Source organism: Cyprinodon tularosa, unplaced genomic scaffold (assembly GCF_016077235.1).
Source record: "Cyprinodon tularosa strain WSP-4 unplaced genomic scaffold, ASM1607723v1 ctg794, whole genome shotgun sequence".
NCBI lineage: Eukaryota > Metazoa > Chordata > Actinopteri > Cyprinodontiformes > Cyprinodontidae > Cyprinodon > Cyprinodon tularosa.
In genome coordinates this window covers 262,984-289,259 of record NW_024039556.1, presented here as the reverse complement: position 1 = coordinate 289,259, position 26,276 = coordinate 262,984, and the positions used below count along the sequence as shown (strand labels likewise).

Below are 26,276 nucleotides of genomic sequence, written 5' to 3'. Positions count from 1 at the left end.
CGCCACTACAAATTTCAAAATAAAGGTCTTTCATTTACACTTTAATATAGTATCTTTTGACCTAATACCAGGGAAAAAGGAAAGGGAAAAAGAGTGATTTCAATAATGGAAATGGATTCTATATCACTGCCGACTCTGAACCTTTTCTTAAAACACACTGCTACAAACTCCCTGCGACACCAGGGAGTCTACAAAATAAAAGCCTCTCATTATTCACACTAATTCATTGTGCGTTCAGCACAAACAGCAAGCTGACAACACCAGACTACACAAGGTGATGGAAAACACAGTGGTTTATCAAACTTTATCAAAACCTCTCTTTATACGGTCCAAGAAGGACAGTCTGTATCTATAAGCTTGATCTAGGGCTTAAACTAACTATTATTTTGCAAATTGCTTCATGTTTTTATTATTGTTTAGATTAATCAATAAATAATTGGATAGCCAAAAAAAAAATGTTTAGGAAAATAAACCAGGTGAAACTAAAACTTTCCACTGAAGGACTTCTCGTTAGAGCACATTATAATCTTGGCTTAATTACTGCTCTAAGTAGGCCATTCTGTCAGTTAAAAGCATGTTTTAATGTCTCTATACCAGAAGTGGCTGGCCAATAGAGGGTGCTAGGGCCCCGCCCCACCCACCCAATGATCCCGATTAAGACATAAGAAAGATTAAAAAACAAAAAAACAATTTAATTTTAAATTAAAATGTAAAATATTTTGAAATATATTATTATATAATTTTTACATGCACAAGATAAATATTTAATCTTTAATGACTAGCAAAGTGTCAAGCCTAATTTCACCGGATTGGTGACATACTTCCTCCCTAGGGCGCAAAAATCTTTGGCCACTGAATTTCATTAAAAGTTGGACATGCACAGTTGCTCCTCTGTTATAAAAGGTATAAGAGAGCTCAGAGCCAAGCTGCGATCTGAGGTGACCGGAAGTGTATTTGCTCACCGCCTCCCGCCACAGCACAGACGCCAAGGCTAGGCTAACTGCATGCAGCGAGGCTAGTGCTTTTTTCTGCTTTCCCTGCCTCCTTTTTCAAATGTCAGGATCTGGCCCAGCATGGATAAAGACAGCTAGGACTGATTTAAAGCACTTTGTAGATAAAGCAAAGAAGAATGAACAATCTGGGATTCACATGGAATATAATATACCATCGTCTACTTTTTTTAGATGTTAATGTTAATTTGCATAGTTGCTCTTAAATAAACACATTCTCAGAAAATAAATAGATTTTTTAAAAGATATAAGGCTGATTAATAGCTTCTCTGTTATTAAGCTGGTACATTATTTTTTGTAGCTTTTTCAAACAATATTGGATCATGCAAAACACAGATTTCTCACAAAGCCTCAGAAGGGCAAGATTTATGTACAAAAAGGAAACCTGTACATGAAATTATGTTTTGTTTTTATAATGTTTATTGTTGTTGGCATTCATATAAATATACTGGTGTGATAACTTAGTATATGTTTGATTGGTTTTTGGTATAAGTCCATTTTGAATTTTTGCACCCCCATTGAGAAAACTCCACCAGCCGCCACTGCTCTATACTCTAGAAAACGATTAATCAATTACTAAAATAGTTGACAATTATTTCAATAATCGATCAATCTGATCAGTTGTTTTAGCCCCAGCTAAATCATGGGAGGCCTCTAGATCAGGGGTAGCCAATTAAAAATCAGTGGGGTCTGAATAAAGAAAAACATCAACCAGTAAAGGTCCAGAGACATTTTTAATAATAATCTGTTACTTTAAACAGAATTTAAAACTAAAATAAAATTAGGTTTTTATGCATTCATGTTATACATTGAATTTTTAAATAAAAAACTATATAAAAAAGAAGAACATTTTTCCATTTTGACATCTAAAGGGTTTTTTGAAGTAGAGAACAATAATCGTTCAGTTTGGTATACAGACAATTTCCTGGTTCACATATTTTATAAAACACCTGAACTGACCATTTGTTTTTTTTTTTTTTCTGTCTTAATGTTGGCAGTGGGCTTTATGCTGCCCTGCAAGGCTTTAAACCTGGGTTTGAATAGAGACTAAGCCATTCTAAAGCCATTCCAGTATCATTTGTGAGCTTATATATTCCCAAAAACTAAGATCGTTTAATTAAATGACTAGATGCAAACTACTTCAACATACCAGGAAGCAGATTTATCATCTCAATCAAAATATTTATTTTATACTAAAAGGCTTAAAAGTTTAATCAAATCCAGTCAAAACGGAAAAGAGCTCCTCTCACAACTTCAAAAGAAACTTCTCATCTCAGCTATGGATAAAGAGATGCTGAGTTTGGAAGCAGAGATCAAACATAGTTCATACAAACCATGGATGATCCTAATTACAAAAGTCCACAACAAAACTGAACATATGCTGGATGCTGATTTTTTATTATTATGTCATATTAAATTAAGCTTTTATTTCTGCATGTTTTGCTCCTATGAAGTTAATAAGAGGAAGTTGGAGCGCAGCAATACGGGAGGAACAGCGGAGGCTATAGGCACTGCTTTGCACAGGAGGTCTGGAGCGCAGCGGGGCGGAGCAGAGATGGAGGATGTAGGATTTCGGGGTTAGACACCGTCGTCGGACAACATGCAGTAATTTATAAATGTCTTAAATGTGTTTGGGTCCAGATTAGCCAGCAGGTGGGTCCGGATTCGGACCGCGGTCCATTAGTCCGTGACCTCTGGTCTTTATGTTTACCCCCATCAGCGGGAGCTGCTGGTTGCCCGCCATGTTTTTCCATGCAAATCCGTCCGCGTAGTTACAAATCTTCAAATGTGTGCCATGTGGACGTCAATACTTGTTTTTGATCACAGCATTTAACTTACTGTACGATGAGCCTTAACAAGTTTGGCTGGGACTGGATCTCCTGGATGGCATAGAGCTCCTTCAGACTGAACTCCTCTCCTCCTGTTCGATCTTCCCTGGAACCTCCAGACTCATCGCCTCCTGATTTGGAAAGCTTACCTAAACATTAGATCCATGTACATTTATCTGCACGCTTGGAGAGAAATCTGACACCAATGAGAAAGGTGTGTGATGCTCGTTACCTTTGCTGTTACTGACTGAAATAGCCTCAATGTAGAGGAGAAACATGCACTGGTCTTTATTTCCCCTGGTAGTACCTGCAATCAGAAAGCAGATGGTTAAACTGTGTGGGCGGAGTGATTGATCTTATGTATAGTTTGGTCTGATTTGTTACTCTCCTCTATACAGGTGCTGGTCATAAAATTAGAATATCATGAAAAAGTAGATTGATTTCAGTAATTCCATTTAAAAAGTGAAACTTGTATATTATATTCATACATTACATACAAACTCATATATTTCAGATGTTTATTTTGTTTAATTTTGATGATTACAAATGACAACAAATGAAAATCCCAAATTCATCATATCAGAAAATTAGAATATTACTGAAGACCAATAAAAACAAAGGATTTATAGAAATGTTGGCCAACTGAAAAGTATGAACATGAAAAGTATGAGCATGTACAGCACTCAGTATTTAGTTGGGCCTCCTTTGGCCTGTATTACTGCAGCAATGCGGCGTGGCATGGAGTCGATCAGTCTGTGGCACTGCTCAGGTGTTATGATAGCCCAGGTTGCTCTAATAGTGGCTTTTAGCTCTTCTGAATTGTTGGGTCTGGTGTATTGCATCTTCTTCTTTACAATACCCCATAGATTTTCTATGGGGTTAAGGTCAGGAGAGTTTGCTGGCCAATTAAGAACAGGGATACCATGGTCCTTCAACCAGGTACTGGTAGCTTTGGCACTGTGTGCAGGTGCCAAGTCCTGTTGGAAAATGAAATCTGCATCTCCAAAAAGTTGGTGAGCTGCAGGAAGCATGAAGTGCTCTAAAATTTCCTGGTATGTGGCTGCGTTGACCCTGGACCTCAGAAAACACAATGGACCAACACCAGCAGATGACATGGCACCCCAAACCATCACTGACTGTGGAAACTTTACACTGGACTTCAAGCAACGTGGATGAAGTGCCTCTCTTCTTTTCCTCCAGACTCTGGGACCTTGATTTCCAAAGGAAATGCAAAATTTACTTTCATCAGAGAACATGACTTTGGACCACTCACCAGCAGTCCAGTCCTGTTTCTCTTTAGCCCAGGCAAGACGCTTCTGACGCTGTCTGTGGTTCAAGAGTGGCTTGACACAAGGAATGCGACAGCAGAAACCCATGTCTTTCATACGTCTGTGTGTGGTGGTTCTTGAAGCACTCACTCCAGCTGCAGTCCACTCTTTGTGAATCTCCCCCACATTTTTGAAGGGGTTTTGTTTCACAATCCTCTCCAGGGTGCGGTTATCTCTCTTGCTTGTACACTTTTTTCGACCACATCTTTTCCTTCCCTTCGCCTCTCTATTAATGTGCTTGGACACTGAGCTCTGTGAACAGCCAGCCTCTTTAGCGATGACCTTTTGTGTCTTGCCCTCCTTGTGCAAGGTGTCGATGGTCGTCTTTTGGACAACTGTCAAGTCAGCAGTCTTCCCCATGATTGTGTAGCCTATAGAACTAGACTGAAAGACCATTTAAAGGCTTTTGCAGGTGGTTTGAGTTAATTAGCTGATTAGAGTGTGGCACCAGGGGCCATCAATTTTGAACCTTTTCACAATATTCTAATTTTCTGATATGATGAATTTGAGATTTTCATTTGTTGTCATTTGTAATCATCAAAATTAAACAAAATAAACATCTGAAATATATGAGTTTGTATGTAATGTATGAATATAATATACAAGTTTCACTTTTTAAATGGAATTACTGAAATCAATCTACTTTTTCATGATATTCTAATTTTATGACCAGCACCTGTAGGGTGCAGAGGTTTCCTTATCATTAGCTCCAACTATGATCACATATTGATTAGCATGCTAGTACCGTCGTTAATAACTCTGACTATCCCTGTGACAGTGACGGTGTCTCCAGGGACGCAGCTGTCGCAGAGGTCAGAGGTCAGGTGGCACTCCACAGTGCGAGGGATTCGTCCAGTCTCCCTCTGCTCGCCGCCCACCAACTCCTGCACCCTGCAGAGGCGGGATTTCAAAGAGCTCAACCAACAGGCTGGAGATTGATTAGCATTTATTGTTAGATTTCCTGTTGGGCTTCAAAACATTAAAAAAATCAGAAATGAAACTTGTAAAAAAAAATGATCACAAAAGGTTCTGGGAGCAACTTTGCTCTTTTCTCTTATTTTAACAATTTTAAAAAATATATATTTTATTTATTTTGATTTTTTCAAACATATTTTTATTTTTTACAACTGGCAGCTGATTATTTTCTGTCTTTAATGGTAGGGTATGTAAACTTTCAGGCACTACTTATTTTCAGTTTTCAGTTGGACATAAATCAAACATACAGTTTTTGCAACAAGCTCACTGTGACACTGCTGCGGGATCTAATCAGCCCTTTAGGGCGCTACAGTTGGATCGGCTAGCATTGCTAGCTTCAAGCTACGAAATCTCAGGCCGCGCATATACGTGTAAGCAGCCATCGTAGGACAACATTTTACGACTCTTGGCTCTGCAACACCTCTTAGCATATTTTAGCATTCATGAAAAACTAATGTTTATGTATGTAGTTGTAAATATATATGTGTTGGGAAAAAAACCAAACCATTAAACAGTCATACCACCAAATCTTGTACTTGTGTTTGCTCTGACAATGTGAACAATGTGTCAATGTGTTCAGAAAGTGGCAGCATATTGTCAGATTATTAAGTAAATTGTGTCTGCTAAGCATTAGCCTAGCCGGTTTGAAGTAGGCTAGGTAATGTCATCCAATGTCCTTTCAAAAACGAAAGAAAAACATAGGTGACTTTAACCATTTTAATTTCTTTTTTTTATAAATTGCTTTTGGATTAAATTAAAATTGAATGTGTGATATATAAATTCAGGTGCCTGTTTTACTGGCATAACACTTCAATGTGGCATATGCCATTTTTCAAAACTAGCCTGCAAGATATTACTTTTGGCACTCGCTGTCACTCAAATATTCAATTCTTAAAAACTGTATGTAGCTTTAGGTTTGGTTAAGTCAGCTCTGCGCATCAAGGTTTCCCCCCCAGCAGCTGCAAGTTCTATGAAGGATTAAGGCTGATTTATACTCGGAAACCAGGTTGTCTGCGTGTGTGTCAAAGTTAACACAGAGACCCCCCCTACCAATCCCCCCCCTTCGGCAGACACTGTGCTGCACCTCTCCAAAATTGTAGGTGACCGCAGACAGGCAGCCTCTGATTGGTCAAATCTACATCTGCTCTACACATCATGTATTTCCTGTTTGGTACTTTACCGGCTTGTTTTGTTTGTATGACCGCCATTGTGGAAAACAACTTGTGAAGAAGGACCAGCTAGATGAGCGAGGTGCGCAAGAACGCTGGGACCCTTTTTCCAGCTGGATCCCCGCTCTTTTTGGCCCTCATGTCCCTCCGTCGTCACACAAACTTGCCCCCACTTCCTCACCGCCTCCGCTGTATCTAGACCCACAGCTAGTTCCTGATCGTCCCTCTTGCGTTGTGGCGTGGAATAACATAGCGCAGACCACGCTTCAATATTGGGCATAAATCAAAAATATCTGCGACCTGCTGCTGGAGTATAACCTGCCCTTAAAACCTTAATTTTGCTCTGCAGAGAATATGATCAGCATAGACTTACTTGATGATTTGCCAGTCTACTGTTTTTGTAAAGGGAGAACTGCGAAGGGGGATGAAGGTACGAGCTCGACATCCAGGCTGGGAACACTGTGATAAAACACACAAAAAATGTCAGGATATGCTGTCTTTGTAGTCAAAACAGAACAGAACTATAAGCAAGGAGTGATTTGGATGAATAAGCCCTTATTAAATAGCTTTCATTAATAGTAAATCTTTTAGAGCTTTATATGAAGTTGCAATCACAACTTTTTTAAATGAGGGGAACAGGTGAGAATGTTCCAACTAATGGAGAGATCCTATACAGGGCGGCTCACTCTGGACGTTAAAACTGTTTCGGGCTAAAAACAAGTATTTGAACTGTAAATTTAAAAAAAAACAACAACTTTGTAATCCAGAAATTAAACTTTGAAAAACTTCCTATAAAAGGTAACTTTAATAACTTTGCTGTTTCATTAGATTTTAAATTTTCAAATTATTATTTCTTACACATTTAATTTTTATTTCTTTCAAACATTATTCTTTTAACAATGTTATATTTTAAATTTTTTTCTCTTTTTCAGATAGATTTTTTTTATTTGTATAGCTAAATCCGAAAAAGAAAAAAACGTAAATTTTTTAAATTACATTTTACTTCCAATACATTAAAAAAAATAAAAGAGAGAAAAAAACAATCAATCCAAAAAAAAAAAAAACTATGATTTTAGTTCACATATTGAAATTTATGGCGATTATGTAGGTTCTCTATTTATATTTTTTTTATTTAAATCTACTAACCAAAGGGTAAATTCTCAGAAATAAAGCCAAAATTGTCAAAGTAGAAAGAAGAATGTTTAAATGTAAAAAACTTAATCAATCCGAATAAAAAAAAATATATTATTTTATTATTTTTTATTAAAATAATTTAAAAAACTTCAATCTTATAAAATAGCAAAGTTACACTCATATCCTGTTTTTTGACTAAATTGTGACTAAATCTGCCTCGTGCTTCTGTTCTGAACATATGGCTTTAGGATCAACCAGGAGCAGTTCCATGCAAACACGTGGAACCAGTTAAATCTGATATATTTGACTTTTTTTTATTTTTTATAAAGCATTTAAATGCCATGATAATCACATTTAATTAATTTTAATGCCAATTAAGGCCTTAATTTAAAAAATAATACTTTAATGACTTTTAATGATGGGCAGAAACCCTGAGACTGCTTTGATCCAGTTGAACTTTCTGAGTTAGCAAAATTATTGTCTTCATCTAAGCCTTCAACTTGTATGTTAGATCCAGTTCCAACCAGGTTATTTAAGGTGGTATTCCCTTTGATCTCCTCCTACATTTTAGATGTGATTAATCTATCTCTGTTACAGGGATATGTACCTAAAGATTTTAAGGTTGCTGTAATTAAACCTCTGCTTAAGAAACCGTCTCTTGACCGAGATGACTTGGTCAATTATAGACCTATATCCAATCTTCATTTCTTATCTAAAATTTTTGAGAAAGTAGTTGCCAAACAAATTTGCGATCACTTCCACCATAATGAACTTTTTGAAGAGTTTCAGTCTGGCTTTAGAGCTCATCATAGCACTGAAACAGCTCTGGTGAAAGTCACTAATGATATTCTCATGGCCTCAGATAATGGACTTGTATCTGTGCTCGTCCTGTTGGATCTTAGTGCTGCTTTTGATACAGTTGACCATAATATTCTTTTAGAAAGACTTGAATATTTTGTTGGAATTAAAGGAACAGCACTAGACTGGTTTAAATCGTATCTATCTGATCGAATTCAGTTTGTTCATGTTAATGACTGATCTTCCTCACGCTCAAAGGTTACCTGTGGAGTACCACAGGGATCAGTGCTAGGACCAATTCTCTTTACTTTATACATGCTCCCAATTGGTAGAATTATTAGACAGCATGGGATTAATTTCCACTGTTATGCTGATGATACCCAGCTATATCTGGCTATAAATCCAGATGAAGCTAACCCATTACATAGATTACAGGCATGTCTTGAAGACATAAAAACCTGGATGACTCTTAACTTTCTGCTTCTGAATCCAGACAAAACAGAAGTTATAGTCTTTGGACCAGAGTCTCTGAAAAATAAGCTGATTAGCCAGTCACTTCATTTGGATGGGATTAAACTGATTTCAGATAATAAAGTAAAAAATCTTGGTGTTTTTTTTTTATCAGGACCTGTCATTTAAATCCCATATCAAAGAGGTTTCTAGAATTTCCTTATTTAATCTGAGGAATATTGCAAAAATAAGAAATCTCTTGTCCAGGGGTGATGCTGAGAAACTAGTCCATGCATTTGTTACTTCAAGGCTGGACTATTGTAATTCTTTACTATCAGGAAGTCCACAAACTGTAGTTAAAAGCCTTCAGCTGATCCAAAATGCTGCAGCCAGAGTTCTGATGAAAATTAAAAAGAGAGATCATATCTCTCCTATCCTGGCTTCTCTTCATTGGCTTCCTGTTAAATCAAGAATAGAATTTAAAATCCTCCTACTCACATATAAAGCCTTAAATGGCCAAGCTCCATCTGATATCAGAGATCTGATTGTTCCTTATGTTCCTAACAGAGCACTTCGCTCTCAATCTGCAGGTTTACTAGTGGTTCCTAGAATTTCTAAAAGTAGAATGGGAGGCAGATCGTTTAGTTATCAGGCTCCTCTCCTGTGGAACCAACTACCAGTTTTAGTCCGTGAGGCAGACACCCTGTCTACTTTTAAGGCTAGACTTAAAACTTTCCTTTTTGATAACGCTTATAGTTAGAGTGGCTCAGGTTACCCTGAGCTATCTCTATATTTATGCTGCTATAGGCTTAGACTGCTGGAGGACATGGGGACCCCTATTTTATCATTCTCTCTCTATTCTCCCACTCTGCAGAATCTGTTAGTTCAATCTCTAACGTTCTGCTTTCTCTGTTTTTTCTCATAGTAGCTTCATCTGGTCTGTTCCTGTTTGGCTGTGACTCCATCCTGGAGAGAAATATCAGCTGTGCTGCTGCCATCAACACCTTTGTTTATAGATGTTGGAGATCGGCCTGTTTTCCAGTGTAGTCCTGTTTCTCTGACCATGACTAACTGGATGTGCTCTCTTCATCCTCTGACATGGGAGCTGCCTCAGAGCTCGTCTGCCTGGCTGTGTGTTTCCTCGACGGGGCCGCCTTTTACAGCTTCTTTTTGTATCTCTGCTTCTGTCTCCTTGAACCCCAGTCAGCCTCAGCAGATGGCCGCTCACACTGAGCCTGGTTCTGCTGGAGGTTTCTTCCTGTTAAAAGGGAGTTTTTCCTCTCCACTGTCGCTACAAGCATGCTTAGTGTGGGGGATTGCTGAAGAGTCGATGAGTTGATGCAACCAACTGTTTTTCCTTAGACAGAAAACTTTGAATCAGTTTGACTGTATGATGTGGTGAACTGGAAAGTGTCTAGAGATGACGTGTTGTGAATTGGCGCTATAGAAATAAACTGAATTTAATTGAGTTAATAGTTTTCCTCCTGAAGACCAAAACTAAGACTAAAACTAAGATGGCTGCCAGAAACAACACTGGTGTGCACGTACTTTGCTGGGTGTCGCATATTTCCCGTGCTGCAGTGGTATGGTCAGAGTGCCGCCACAGATCTGGCACTTGAACGCCATCCTGGTGCACTGAGGTCTGATGCTGCTCACTCGGACTACGGTTCCTCTAACACACACCAGCCGGCCGAACACGCTGGCTCGCAGAGTCCGCAGAGGAGTGAGTGGCTCGTAGTTATACAACCTGTGAATGAGGGGGGGGGGGAGTCAGCTGGTGCCCAGAGAACAACATCCCGTTCTGTACGGCGCTCATTACCTTACGCTGATATGAGGAATATTGATGATGGGTGCGGTGACGGGAAGCTCATCGTCTTGGAGCTCAGCAGCTTGTTTTTCCAAATCTGCGGTCAACACCTGAATCAGAGAAACCATTTAGCCGGACATGTGACACCCAGCTCGCCCACTTCACAGATACGCCCATTTCCAGTTCCATGAAATCCAGCTTTGACATTAAACTTTCCATTCTAATTTAAAGAAGATCTTTTATCTATGGAAAGAATTTTGTTCTTTATTGTTTCAGGCAAAAAACATGTTTTGTAAATAGAAAAAAAAATGCAATTTAGAAATAACTTTGAAAAACTTTAATTATTATTTTTTACTATCATCATATTTAATTTAAGTTTGACTCTCTGGCATGGGAGATATCCATCCATCCATCCATCCATCCATCCATCCATCCATCCATCCATCCATCCATCCATCCATCCATCCATCCATCCATCCATCCATGATTAATATAAATCTATTCCTTGCGTGATGATTTTCTTTTGTTTTGGTTGTTTTTGTGTTTTCTATATTGCAAAACGGTGAATTCTTCATAAAAGGTCCCCTTTAACATTAGATTTCTGTTTTTACCTGATGAATGGCCACTCCCAGACAGTTCAGCATGACCTCTGGCTGCTCCTGCAGGTCAGCCACGATATCAGAGAGCGCTTCACGCACACGTTGGTCCCCAATTAAATCTGTGTAATCCACCAGCACGCTGCCCTGACGCTCAATCTCATCCTAAAGAGAAACACAGCCGTCCTTTTTACTGACCAGTCACTAAGACGCTCCTATAGCCTAGAAGGCTCGGATGTATGACATCTTCTACCAGCAGTTTTCTAAACACTCACTGACCTTATCATACAGGTGGATCCGAGAAGTGAAGTATTTCTCAAACACTTTGATCTTCTCCACACTGGGGGAGCTCTCTATGAAACCTTAGCATGGATCAAAAGAATCAAAGATTAGAAAATAATAAATTGTGTAAATATTGTCCAGTTACTGTGAGGTAAGGCACAGTATGAAACTAGTTCTAAAAAAGTTCACCTCTTTTCCATCTTCCATCTGGGTTATAGTGTTTATTACTGTTCGCACTGTTTATTTCAATCAATCAATCAGTGTTTGCATCGGTTGTCTGTAGTATGGCACTGCTATCACTATGATCACTACTATGGGGTCTAGGAATTGTGAAATGTTTGTTTTCCAAGAGAATAAGAGTTTTTCTGAAGGCCGAAGGACATTGGGGAGGCTGCTGGGAGGAATCTAGGTGCCAAATGCAGTTGTCAAAACATTTAAAGGAAAAGTCCGCTCACATTCAGAATTCAAACTTCAGAAAGTACTAAACATGAAATTATTACGTCCTGTTCAATAAATGTGTTTTTAATTTAGAGTAATTTTCATTTGAATGTGCTTTACTGGAGGCATCCATGTTTGTCAAAGAACACTACTGCCACCTACTGGTTTGTGACGTCATGGTGCGGTATCGGCTGTTGATCAAGTCCCAGATAAACGGCAAATGCGGGAAGCTTAAGTGTTTAAAAAGTTTGATCTGATAAACATGTCTAACCCAGAAATCCCACATCCTCCATCACCGCTCTGTTGCGCCCCAGACCTCCTGCGCAAAGCAGCACCTACAGCCTTCTCTGTTCCTCCCGTCTAGCTGCGCTACGACTTCCTCTGAGCTCGAGGACAGCATGCGCCATATTATTATTAAATTCATAGAAGTAAAATATGCAGAAATAAACGCTTAATTTAATGACACATTACAAAAAAATCCCCATCAGCATCGAGCATATGCTCAGTTTCTGCCCAAATATTTTCTTTTTGTTGTGGATTTTTGTAACAGGGATAACTAGGATCATATTCATTTGCTTTTTATGAGCTTCCTGGTCTGTTGAAGGATCAATAATTTGCATCTAAACATTTAATTTAATGGTCTTATTTTATGGAAATATATAAGAATTATGCTATAATTTAATTTGCAGTTACCGATCTGTCTAGGGCTGCAACTAACGATTATCTTAAAAATCGATGAATCGGCCGATTATTTTTTCAATTGATGGATGAATCGGACAAAAAATATTTTTTATATTAACCTCTTTATTCCAAAATAAACATTTTAGACAGAACAAACAAGCACACAAGTACAGGTTGCTCATTAACTGTTCTGGTGCAATATGAAAAATAAATGTTTGTGTTAAAACTACGCAAACTTACATGAGAAATGTAGCTGTACATCCACAAAATATAGGCTACTTTGTTTCATAAAGTGCATAAAAAGACATTTTTGTTTTTAAAAGCCCCTAAGGGGTTCAAACAATAGGTCCCCCCATTTCAACAAATGAGTTTTTTTTTAGACTAGAAGAGTTCTGCCTTTTAAGACAGGAAAGTATAGCAGTTAAAGTTGCTACTTGAGAAAATACTGAACCATAGAGATAAAAATAGCCCTGTGATTCAAATTATAAATTGTATTTGGAATAAAAATGAGAGAACTAGGGGTGCTAAAAAACACATCCTCCAAAGACAGATATTTACATGGGAATGTGGCAGATAATTAATTGACATTACTGATCTTGCTGGATTTTATTCTGCTTTACTTCCATAAATTGCACGATCTTTACTTTATCTTTGCCAGAAGATTTAAACTTTAAAAGCCTTGCCCTCATAATTTGCAAGTTAACTTATTTATAAATATAAATGCTGCTTAAGCTAATTCAAATGAAATTAAAAGTAAAATCAGTAGCCAACCTTATCACTGTCTGTAACCTACTAACACGGTAAGGAAAGCATCAGATGAGCTACCTGAGAAACTAACGTTACGTTTCCCCACTTTAAAACCAAACAAACATGGTGGTTCCGTGCCATGTTAATTTGTTTTGACAAAAGTTGCATGTTACGACTTTTTTCACTTTACAAAGCGCAGGCTATTTTAATTATTGTGATCAATTTGCGCCGTCAATCCTGGCGCATGCGCGCTTCATTTGCAGTCTGGACGCTGAGGGTTAACATCCTGCGGCTCTGACTGCAGCGCTGAGAGGGACTCCTGCGGGAGAACGGGGTTGGGATGGGGGAGGCGCCCCACGGCAGAGTAGGAACGATACATGCTTTCATGTAAGAGTCTCCAAAAGCCGCCAGTGACACCGAAAAAAGTCGCCAAATTTGTCGCTAGTCGCTTTTTTGAAAAATAGTCGCTGGAGGGGTCTGAAAAGTCGCTGAGTTGGCAACACTGCACCTGCGGCGCTGGCTCGCTCTGCCGTATTTTTTCTTCTTCCCCCGCTTCAGTCAAGTGGATGTGATGACGGCGGCGGCGGATGACGCATTAATCGCACGACACAACTAATCGATGATGAAATTCCTTGCCAACGCTTTTAAAAGTCGATTTTTATCGATTTTATCGATTCGTTGTTGCAGCCCTAGATCTGTTGTTACTATATTTTAAATTGACAAACCAGATCTTCTCGCCGTTCTTTTTCCTGTTTGGTGCGATTGCAATTGTGTATCTTCACCTGACCTGACCGGAGCGGAGCGGAGCAGGGGAAAAAAAATGTCTCGGCTCTGTATTTTGACGGTGAAGGACGGAGAGGACGTACGTAGACGGTAATGTGCGGAGGACTAGTGGTGGATGTGGAACAGCTCTCGTTGATTAACATGACAGACGAGTGCTCCGCAGGACGTATGTCTGACATGTTAATCATGACAGATTAACATGTCAGCCTAGATTCCACATAGGCTGACGGAGTATGTGGAATCTGGGGGTAATACTGTGTAAGAAAACATTGTTTATTCAGTCAGTCAGTCTGGCACAATGAATAGGTAAAATATAACGACGTACATAGAATATTGTAAACAAATATTCAGCCCTTCATTTTATGGAAAGATTCTCTTGATATGAGAGAAAATGGCTGCCTGTCATAAAATAAGGTATTTTTTAGTAACTGAGCAACAACAAAATACAAAGATAACAGCAGGATCTCGTAGAGAAACTTTGTTTCTTACGTATAAATTTGAAAAGTCTTATGATGCGATTATGCCCCTTTATTCGGGACGCTTACGCTCACTGCAGGTCCTTATCATGGCTTCTAATATTTTTATCTTACTGAGGTAAAAGTTTAAAGCTACTTTCAAACCGTCCCACACCTCAAATTGGACACGTGCATTTTAAAGTCAGATGCTCCGATCATTGGGCTACTCTGTTCGTTTCCTGTCCATCTATAGAGCGACTTGGCTTTATTTGCCATATTAGCTGGACAAAGTGTTCAATTTGATTCAGTTTATTTCTATCGGTCCAATTCACAACACACGTCATCTTTACAGTTCAATCAGATCATCAGATTGAATCAGTTTTCTATCTAAGGAAAGCTGATTGCATCGACTCATTGACTCAAAGTCAATCCCTCACACTAAGCATTGCAGACAGCTGCTGAATCAGCCTCTCTGATTGGTTGACAATTAGCATTCAGCTGCAACAGTTCAGATTTCCTCTTTTCAGCACTGAACAAAATAAAAAATAAAATTTTTGGCATTTACTTAATCATATTTAGTTACTTTAGCACAATTGTTTTATGTCCTAGCCTGCTAACATGAAACAATTGTGTTGAAGTAACTAAATATGATGCCAAAAACAGATGCATTATTTATTTCAGTGTGTTTCTGCTGCCCTAAAAAACGTTTATCAAGTTTTCATGCTGGTGGAGATCCTCTGTCATCCAGGTCAAAGTCATTTCAAAAAGTTAAGATGGGGCAACAAAACACCTCGCCAGGTCAGCCAGGCCATCAGTGACCCATAACGCCTGCCTTTTCAGAGGAATGGGCCAGTATCGGGTATTCTAGGCCAATAACGACCTCAACGACTCTCATTATTAAGGGGAGGAGCTGGTTTTCCAGTTTCAATGTGCATGTTTTCTAATCCATTACGAGGCTTTTGTTGGGCTACTCTATAAAAGCCTGGAACTCAATCAGGGTTCCTACAGCATAAGGCAAGTTAAATTCAAGACTTTTTAAGACTTTTTAATGCCACTTGAAATAAAAATTTAAGACCAAATTCACAAGAAACACAAGAAAAACCTGCTTGCGACAACTTAACCCAAAGGTTTTATTTTAACATAAACCACTGCACTAATGTTTCAAATTTTGAAAAACGTCCCATTCAGGAAGAAAGCTAAAAACAAACAAATGACAGATATATTTTAACAATTATTTAACTGAATTCACAAACTTTGTTTTAGCAGGGAACAAAACAAATCAGTTTTAAAGCCACAACATAACCAGTGCTAAGTCTTTTTTGCAGCTATTTTTCTTTGTATGGTTTTCTTAGTATGTTTGATTTGGTGATAAGTGGAGGCGTTGCAGAGACAAGGGTGGAACTAAACTGAGAAATACCGGCTGTTTCTCGGTAACTCCATTTTGACGCTTTGTGTTTCGTGCTTCGCATGTGTGACTCCACTGCCTTAATTCCCATCGTTCCGAGTTTGAATCGCTTCTTGCACAAAATCCACTGAGCCTCATGTATGTTCCCTGGTTTTAGCCATGGAGAAAACTCTTGATTGGAGACAATTTTGGTTACATTTACACTTGCTCATATTTTCAGACAAAAAGTTAATGATGCATCTCCCAAACGTCCCGGCCGCAACAACGCTTTTATTGGTTCCGCTATCGGGACGGAACCAATAATGGCGAGCTGTTATTTTTTTTAAATAAAAAAAAAAAAGGTAAATTTTAATGTTTTATTTAAATTACAAAAATAAATCATAATATTAATAATCCTATTTATGATGTTTTAAAAATTAGGACCTATGAAAGACTGATTTAAGACATTTTAATACCAATTAAGGCCTTAGTTTTATTTTGAAGAATTCAATGCCTTTTGAGACTTTTTAAGGACCCCTGTCAATGCCAATCCAGACATTTTGAATTGAAAAAGCTTCCTGGATGGGAAGCTAAACGTCTTCAAACTTGAAAAAAAAAAGTCCACTGGTTTGTTTGTTAAGTTTAACTTTTTGAAATTTATCAAGTTTTATTTATATTTTTGCAACATTCTACTGAAACATACCAAGTAGGAATACTTTGGTAGTGCATGAGTTAATGGAAACTTCTTAATGTTCAGATGATTTCATGTGTTCTGATGCCAAACCTACCTTGTGTAAAGTACAGAGCCCAGCCTTTGTAAGGACACAGCTCATCTAGAGTGGTCTGGATGGGAGCTGAGGGGAAAATAGAAGCGCAGCTGATAGATAACCAAGACCTGAGAGGATGTTTCATTAGTTTATGCCTGATAAAAATGATGACATGAGGTCTGAGTGAGAGCTCACCTCTCTGAGAGCTGACAGCTGGGCTCCCTGATCCTCCTCCTGCTGTTGCTGAACCACCTCTCCACGGTCTCCTCCCACTCCCACCTCCTATCCATCCACTCCCTCCTCCTCCTCTCCATCCACCCCCTCCTCCTCCTCTCCATCCACTCCCTCCTCCTCCTCCTCCTCTCCATCCACTCCCTCCTCCTCCTCCTCCTCTCCATCCACTCCCTCCACCTCCCCTCCATGCGTTACCAGATCCTCTCCCTCCATTGCTCCCTCCTCTCCATGAGCCCCTGGAGGAGCCCTCTGTACTCATCGTCTTGGAAAAAACTATATAAAAAGAAAAACAAGACAAGAAAATGGTCAGAAACAGGTTTCTCCAGCATATTTCAGGTTAGTGGGCTGCTACATAAGTTATCTTGCAGGGTTCTGTCCAGTGCATTTCAATGCAAACGCTGGTTGCACTGAAAGTTGTCGAAATGACACTGAAATAACTACACTGACTATTAGTGACGGGTCCAGCACCACCGCTGCGTCGGTGCACGCATCGAGCCCAGAGCAGCGGTAAGTAAATCGGCGGGGTCTGAATAAAGAAGATCATCAACCAGTAAAGGTCCGGAGACATTTTTTATTATAATCTGTTGCTTTAAACAGAACTTAACACTTAAAACTTAACTTAAAATAAGGTGTTAATACATCCATGTTATACATTCAATTTTTAAATGAAAATAAAAAAAAAGAAAATTTTTATATATATATATATATATATATATAATCTAAAGTGTTTCTTTAAGTAGAGAACAACAATCGTTCAGTTTGATATAAAGACAATTTCCTGATTCACATATTTTATAAAACACCTGAACTGTTTATTTTTTCTGTCTTAATGTTGGCAGTGGGCTTTCTGCTGCCCTGCAAGGCTTTAAACCTGGTTTGAATGGAGACTAAGCCATTCTAAAGCACATATCAAGGAGCTCATTCTGAGCCTGGATCCAGATTTACTGTTGATTCTGTTCATGGTGGAGAATCCTGCTTCACAGCAGCAGGTTGAGCCAAACATCCTCTAAATGTTCAGGGTCATCTTTGAGCACCATTTCACTTTTCTTTCACCAGTTCACCACAGTTCTTCCAGCAGTCCACACTTTCTCTGCTCTCTTTTTCTCATCATCTTCTCCTTCTTTCCCATCGCCCGGCTTGCCACAGGTTTGCCTGCTGTGTCTAAAAGTAGCAGCAGCAGCGACCCAGACTGACAGCAGCTCATAGGATCATTTGGATCACGTGCAGCCTGGAGCCGCACGCTCTGGAGGGCTTTACCGTATTAACAGGAGAAGCGGCGCAAGCAAAGTTGAACATGCAATAATTTATAAATGTTTTAAATCAGGTTGGGTCCAGATTAACCACCAGGTGGGTCTGGATCCAGGCCACGGTCCACTAATCCCTGACCTCTGACCTTCAGCAAAACCCTGTATCTGTGCGTGGGTCATTTCAAGAAAGTCATGTGACCGATACAGGAGTTGTTTCTAACTGACTAACTCACTAAACTGTGTTTACAAATCTACCTGTCAACATGATAGCATCTGCTAAAAAAAAGTCCCATCTTTTGCGGTTCATCAATAAAATAATCAAGAATTGTGGAGCAGCCTAAAAGGAACGTTTCAGCCGTTGTGTTTTTATTTTAATTTTCTCCTTGAGTCATCCTTTTCCTCTCGGTTATCACTCAACTTATTTGAATTAAAGTCAAATTCAAATTCACTCTTAGTTTATTTACTGTATTTACTTCACCTATTGTTTTAAAATTATAATTTAAAATCTTAGTCCACCAGCATCCTCATTCACATTTTCCCCAATATTATCACGTTATAATAAATGTTTAAATTATTTATTGGCTGCATCTAAAATATCAAAGATATTTTCAATTTAAGCATAGATATGAAATATTACAATATATATATATATATATATATATATATATATATATATATATATATATATATATATATATATATATATATATATATATATATATATATATAAAACCTACAATACCTTAAATTCTATGATTGTTCCTTGTCATCTAATTAATTCAGTTTATTTTGTCCAATAATCTGCCTGTAGTGTCTTTAAATGTCCAGCAGGTGTCAGTATTCTATGTGACAGCATCAACACAGCATCAATACAGTTTGGCTTCAAAATGCCTCCTTAACCATCACTACTGACTAATAATCAACGTGATGGCAGTGGAAACTGCTTTTAAACACATGTATGTCCTAATTTGCACATAAATGTAATAAAGGTTATGTGAAAACCTGAACCCAGCGCCCTGGTCTACAGTTAACAGGATGAATTAGAGCCAGAAATATCAGCTGGATCCCAACAGCGTCCGACCAAAGAAATTACCTTATTAAAATGATCAAAAATCCTGTAATACGTCCCTCATCTGGATAAAGCTATAGACTGTGAATTAAACGCCCGCGTTTTACCAATAGGATGTGTGACAAGGAAGATAAACAAGCACTTTGAAGTAGGACTAGTTTAAATTAGAGAAACTCATAGTAAACATCCGCGGCTGTTTATTTTACGATCACTCCGCATTTTCATAAAGGACGCTTCAAATGTTTATTTAGATGTCCCAAATAAGTTCATACCCTTTTATTTATAGGCGTCAGAAAGTCTACACTCCCCCGGAACTTCCTCTATGCCTTTTTATATGTTAGGTCAAGAAAAAAGACGATAAAGAATATAATAATGGCGCAATCATTTCTTAAGATGATGTAACGCCTTAAGAGTTTTTACTAATTTTAGTTCCACTGAGGTAATATAGTAATACGTTACGAAACCACGGTTATTACAGTTTTCTGACATAAAAATCTGAGAAAATAAATAAAATGTCATACATACCCTTTGGTTTTATTCAGTAATCCACTAAAATGCTCTGATAATCGACCGATAGCCATGAAGTATCATCCTTTCGTAAACGCTTCTCTAACCTGTGATGCTTACCAGCTGTTTAAGTTCCCTCCACTGACAACTAACCTCTTCTTCTGCTTCCTTTAATCACATCAGCTCAGAGTTCAGGGTGCTTTACTGCCCCCTAACGGATAGTAAAGCGCCGTATAATAAAAAACAGAACCCAAAACAGAGCGGTCTGCAGTAGTACCACAAGATTTACTGCCATCTAGTGGACACCAGGGGAACTACAGATACAGATTGTTTCGTCTATGACAATCCAGGACTTCAATCAAATTTCTGACGATGAAATCAAAGAAATCCTTATTCTTAAAGCTACTTTCCTTTAGTAGAATTAACTTAAAACATGTTTCAGTCTTGTAAAACGGATTTGAGTCTTAAAATATAATGACTAAATGTGATCACCATGTTTACATTTTATCACTGCTGGACTTTAAGAAATTGAAAGAGCTGTAATGAATGAAATTTTGTTCTGTATACACTCTGTGTGTATAGAATGACAGTCAGTCAAGTTTGTCTAAGTCTAAGTCTAAATGAAAGACTTAGATAACTTTTATTGTCATTTTGTTTACACAGTGTATACAAAACGAAATTTCCTTTTGTACAGCTTTCATAAAGTGGAGCAGTGATGAAATGTAAATAGTGTGGGAGAAATAAACATGGCACAAAACAATTGATATGGAAGTTCAGAGCATTAAATGTTACATTCAATTCAGTTTATTTCTATAACGGTAATTCACAATACATGTCATCTTAAGACTGTTTACAGAGAAAATTCGACCAGATAATCCAGTCAAATTGAGTCAAAGTTTTCTATGTAAGGAAAACCAGCTGATTGCATCAACTCATTGACTCGAAGGCAATCCCTCACACTGAACATGCTTAAAGTGACAGTGGGGAGGAAAAACTCCCTTTTAACAGGAAGAAACCTCCAGCAGAACCAGACACCTGGACACCTGTTTCCTGGATGGGGCAGCCTTTTACAGTTGCCTTTTCTATCTCATCTTCTGTCTCCTTGAAGCCCAGTCGGCCTCGGCAGATGGCCGCTCACACTGAGCCTGGTTCTGCTGGGGGTTTCTTCCTGTTAAAAGGGAGTTTTTCATCTCCACTGTCACTACAAGCAGTGCTGGGCACGTTACTTTGAAAAAGTAATTAGTTATAGTTACTTCTCCCAAAAAGTAACTGAGTTACTAACTGAGTTACTCCACAATAAAAGTAACTAGTTACTAGTAAAAGTAACAATTGCGTTACTTTTGCATTTCTCACCCTCACCACCCAGCCCCCACCTTCTTGCCGTGTGTTTCCAAAGCCAGCTGAATAGAGCGGACGACAAAGACAAGAACCTGCAGAGAGTTTAGCATTTATTGCAACTCAATGTAAATGACATCAGGGGGGAACGATATCTGACGGGGTTTATAGGCCCGTCAGATAGCGTTCCCCCTGCTTAATATGTGGGGAACTCTATCTGATGTGGTGTAAATATCATCAGGCTGCATTACCCCTACTCATGGATGTGAAGTTTTTTAACAGGGCATTCAGATATGGTGAGTGTATGAAATTAATAACTGGGGATGTCTGATTCTGAAATCCTGTGTGTTTGGGTTGTTATAGATACTGCAACATCTATCTATCTATCTATCTATCTATCTATCTATCTATCTATCTATCTATCTATCTATCTATCTATCTATCTATCTATCTATCTATCTATCTATCTATCTATCTATCTATCTATCTATCTATCTATCTATCCATCCATCCATCCATCCATCATCCATCCATCCATCCATCCATCCATCATCCATCCATCATCCATCCATCCATCCATCCATCCATCATCCATCCATCCATCCATCATCCATCCATCCATCCATCCATCCATCCATCCATCATCCATCCATCATCCATCCATCCATCCATCCATCCAGATTTCTCCCTTTCTCCATATAGGCTATCATTTGATCGTTCACGCTCTCCATAGTTCCCCTATGGCGCGAGCACAGGGCGACTGTTGCGCGCCTTCAGCTAGCATGCGCGTTTCCTGTCTCTTGCACTGTGAATCGTGCCGCCTGCGCTGTGCGGAGATGCAGGGGAAACCGTATCTGATGGGGAAACGCAGCTCGACGTAACACCGGTATTTCCATGTGGAAAACGCTGTTTTGCTGCAGGAGTCCTCCTCACTCTCCATCTCTCTGTGTGTGCTGTACGTTAACACCCGCCAGCAGAAACACCCACCTACCCAACTGACAGACGGAATCTCACTCAGCCATTCTCATCCTCCCCTCTCTCATGACAAGGCGCGCACGAGTCCTAGCATGAAAAAAGGTTCTTTGTGCGACCTGAGTAACTCGCAGTAACGGGGTGTCTGCAATGGTAACTGCATTATAGTTACAGTCAAAGTAATTAGTTGGATTACTCGTTACTAAAACAAGGTAACGGCGTTAGTAACGCAGTTACTTTCAACGTCGTTTCTACCATCACTGGCTACAAGCATGCTTACTGTGAGGGACTGTATGCGAGTCAATGAGTCGATGCAATCAACTGGTTTTGGTCATGTAGCAGGAAGAAGCCTGCTCCAATATTCAGAACACCTGACCTCCTAATCAGCTCATGATTGCTGGAGAGTATAAAGGGAAACTCTCTCACCTGTTTGCTTATGCTGGCATTTGGTCACACGCCGTTGGGAAGGTTGCTTGGAAAGCATGCAGGTCTTAAGCTCTAACATTAGTAAGTAATGTTTCTCCTTCTGCATAAGACCTACAAATTTAGTGTTTGATTTGACTTGTTTAAATCTAGAAGACTGGAAGTCTCCGGCTTTGTACCGGGGTGTGGCTGTAATTCACCCTCCCCAGTGCAGTTATCACATAATACGGTTTATATTGTTTTATTGCACCCATAGAGCTTCATAAAACAAAAATAACAATTATTTACATATAGAACATATTGGAGAGCTGATCCTCCTGCTGTGGGCCGGAAAAGATCATCTGATTTAAGGTGAAGTCATCCAGCTCTGGTAGGTGAAGATGGTTTCCGCTGGCTTCCATCTTCTGTAAATCACCTAACCTTTTGATTTAATTCCAGCGCTGACACTGCTGCAGCTCGCCGGAGACCCTGCTGTTTGTTTCCCTGTTTTCTTTCATTTTTTTTTGTTTAGTTTATCTTTGTTCATTGGTTGATATTTCCTCTGGAACATTCTATTGTTGTGTGTGTGGCACCCAGCTTTGCTGCAGGTAGCAACCAGGGGTTCTTTTAGACTATTCTATTAAAGCATTGATGATTTTAATTATGTTGGAGATAACCTCATTTTAGTCTTTGGCCAAGTTTAAATGGTAGCATTTGTTTTGTTTGTTTTTGTATTTGCTTGTTGAACCCTTCCCTTTTGTCTCCAGGCTGAGTGCTGACGGTAGTGGGAGGGGCCTCCTGGGAGACCGGAACTGTGTGTCGTGCGAGGGGCTGGTGTTGGGATTTTTTTCTTCACGATTGAATGCCTGTTCACAAGTGTTTGGGGGGATTTATTTTGGATTTATACATTTATTTTAGGAACATGTTCCCATTTGGACAGCCGGTACGTTGCTGGTATAGGCCTCAGTACTGTCCGATCGCTTCCTATTGTGCTTCCTTGTGTTGACAGTTTTTTTTTTTTTTTTAAAGAAAAAAACAAAACAATAAAATGTAACTCATTTTATTGGAAAAGTCTTGTTCTCTTTTGTCACAAACCTCAAGCGTACTGGTAGTCTATTTTCTTGGGTGCAATTCCCAAGGTGGCGTTGTTGACAACTTCTGGTTCCACTGTTCCTCACAGCAGGGTATCAGACTCCTACCTTAGTGCTGCCACACTCAGATAGAAAACTTTGAATTAATTTGACTGGATGATCTGGTGAACTGTAAAGTGCCTTGAGATGACATGTGTTGTGAATTAGCGCTATAGAAATAAACTGAATTGAATTGAATCAGCATAATAGAAATTGCTGACCTTTCTCTATATCAAATGTCCATTGGTTATCATTACTATTGTGTTAGATTGAAAATATAAAAATAGATGCTAAAACCTAAGAAAAAAGACATTGCAGAGAGACAGAAAATAGAATAGAGGAAATGTATTTTATGAAGACTTCTGGCTCCATCTCCATCTTTTGTATAATAACATTATACATGTATCGGGGGAGGGTTGCTGAACCTGTACCATCTTTTAGAACAGAATAGAATAGAATATTCCTTTATTGTCCCTCAATAGGCAAATTGTGGTGTTACTGCAGCAAAAGCATTACAGCAAAAGTGGTCACACAAATGTGTATCTTAAAATTGTCTAAAAATAAAATATGTGACAGAGTTTAAAAATAAACAAATGAAATAATGTACTGTACTGGTTTTTGACAGTCAACCGAAGAATAAACAAGCAATATACAGCCGTGGAAATTTTTATAGTGATGGATATGTAAAAATAGCTCCAACACCAGAGATGTGCAAAGCAACAGCAGAATGTTAATTAGTGAAAAATGGTCACACAAATGCGGACCTTAGAAAAGCAACAATTTTTACTTGCCCAGTCTAATGTTTGATAAATATAGCTCCTAATATTCATTTTTGTATATATATCAATGAAACATGTTTGTGTTTTAAATGTTTTTTTGTAATTCAGTTAGTTTCCAGGTTCCTGGTGTGTATATGCATGCGTCAGATAATGAACTCAAGCCTACATTACCGTGTTAACATGCTTTTCAATCCTTCCTGCACATTATTTTCAAACTAAACACTGTTGTGTGCTTGGAAAAATATGGAAAAATATAAATTGTAATGTTAAAAAAAAAAAAAAAAACTTGACAGGTTAAAAACTTACACTACTACTACTCACCAATTTAACATGTTTAGCTGTATAACATTTAAATGCACCACTCCAATGTCTAAGAGAAAATTTTTTTATGAACATTCTTTAATGTATGACCTGCATCACTGTAAGGAGACTGCCGTATGATAGAAACATTTACACTGTGCTCATACAATTATTATTATTATTTTCCTAATCCCTGACTGATTGTTTTTAAACTAGCGTGTATTATAGTATAGATTAAATTTATCATCCAGCTGCTGCTCTGCAGAATTCTCTTCACAAGGAGAGAAAAATCACGCCATCTAGCGGAAAATCACCCGGCTTTTTCAAATCACGCGAGAATGTGTACAAAACAACAAAAATGGCGCCGGCAATGCTTTGGGTCTTTTCAGCGAATGTCGGTGATTTTAAAGTAATTTTGAGTGATAAATTATATTTTTTTTTTTGCGATCATTGCACTTGCCCGGCAGGGAAATGCAATGACATTTGTTCTCTCCTGACAATCAAAACTACTTGCCCCGGGCGATCGAGCAATGGTTAATATCGAGCCCTGCCCTTTCGTGCCCTGGCGTGTAGTTCATTGAGGCAAAGACTTCTTCACACCTAAATTTAAGGAATGGGCAAAACAGAGGGCATGAGTCAAGTTCAACATTCCTACAAAACCAAGCTTCTTATTGGCTTCTGTGTCACTTTTCTTTCAAAGCCCAATTCCTGCAAGACAGATCTTGTGCTGCACTGATTTTAGCAGCAGCATGTGCTTCAGGGATGTCACCACTCCGATTAGCACTGCGGCTGGCTTCGTGTGTTCTTACATAGAGTGGCAGGTCACTGCAAGATATGCCTCCATATTAATGGCCGTCCACATATCTTCAGTAAGTCTCCAAGCTCCATCAAGCCACAATTATCCAAGATGGAAAAGGGCTGCGAATCTTTCACCTCATCCAACTCTCACTTCCGTTCCACTATGACAAATAAAGACAACGAAATAAAAGGTAAATGATTAAAATAACAAAAATAATAATGTGAAACTGCACTTAAGTAAAGCAGGGCTATGATTAATGAAACACAGCTATGTCGGATTATGTCAGAGTGTTAAATAACATAATATAGCCAATCTGTTTTCCAATAGCTCCATGTTTCACAGGGAAGTGCCTAGTAATGGTGGAAGTATTCCAATCGTGCTTCCACTCAGTTGAACACGCACAGCACCAGACTTGCTAAGAAAGTTATTTGTAAATAAGACTCTATAAACCTATCGACTAATAGATTTATTTATGATTATTAATTAATATATATGGAAAAATACTATAGCAATAGCTAGTTACTATTGGATATGTGTCTTCATTACAAATGTGAAAATACACCTTCCTTATCAGCAGTGATCAGAAGAAAGTGTTCCCACATATAAGAACAAACACTTTTTTTGGCTGGCTCTATAATAATCCAACAGCAACGCAACACGATACCTCAACAGCAACACTTCTCTGATGATAGCCCATAAGATGAACATGTTTTAGAGTCAAGATAAAGGAGTTTTAGCACTTCGATTCAAACCTGTTAGAGTGGAGGAGGCATGAACCTTGAATGAAGTGCTTAGACCATGAACAGAACGCCTCTTTGGACATACACTCACTGGCCACTTTATTAGGTACCCCATGCTAGTAACGGGTT

General features: G+C 38.7%; 1 protein-coding gene across 1 annotated transcript in view; it reads right to left on the bottom strand.

Moving 5' to 3' along the window:
* The window catches only part of mcm8 (minichromosome maintenance 8 homologous recombination repair factor), a 50,834-nt gene extending 30,990 nt beyond the window's left edge, over positions 1-19,844 (bottom strand). The window contains exons 1-11 of the mRNA XM_038271192.1: positions 19,709-19,844; positions 16,829-17,140; positions 16,655-16,720; positions 11,376-11,458; positions 11,112-11,261; positions 10,513-10,610; positions 10,242-10,440; positions 6,685-6,770; positions 4,913-5,058; positions 3,072-3,146; positions 2,850-2,988 (exon numbers count right to left, since the gene is read on the bottom strand). Coding sequence (XP_038127120.1) covers positions 2,850-2,988; positions 3,072-3,146; positions 4,913-5,058; positions 6,685-6,770; positions 10,242-10,440; positions 10,513-10,610; positions 11,112-11,261; positions 11,376-11,458; positions 16,655-16,720; positions 16,829-17,126 — 1,340 coding nt within the window. The 5' untranslated portion in view covers positions 17,127-17,140; positions 19,709-19,844. The remainder of the gene's footprint in view (positions 1-2,849; positions 2,989-3,071; positions 3,147-4,912; positions 5,059-6,684; positions 6,771-10,241; positions 10,441-10,512; positions 10,611-11,111; positions 11,262-11,375; positions 11,459-16,654; positions 16,721-16,828; positions 17,141-19,708) is intronic.
* Between the last annotated feature and the right edge of the window lie 6,432 nt (positions 19,845-26,276).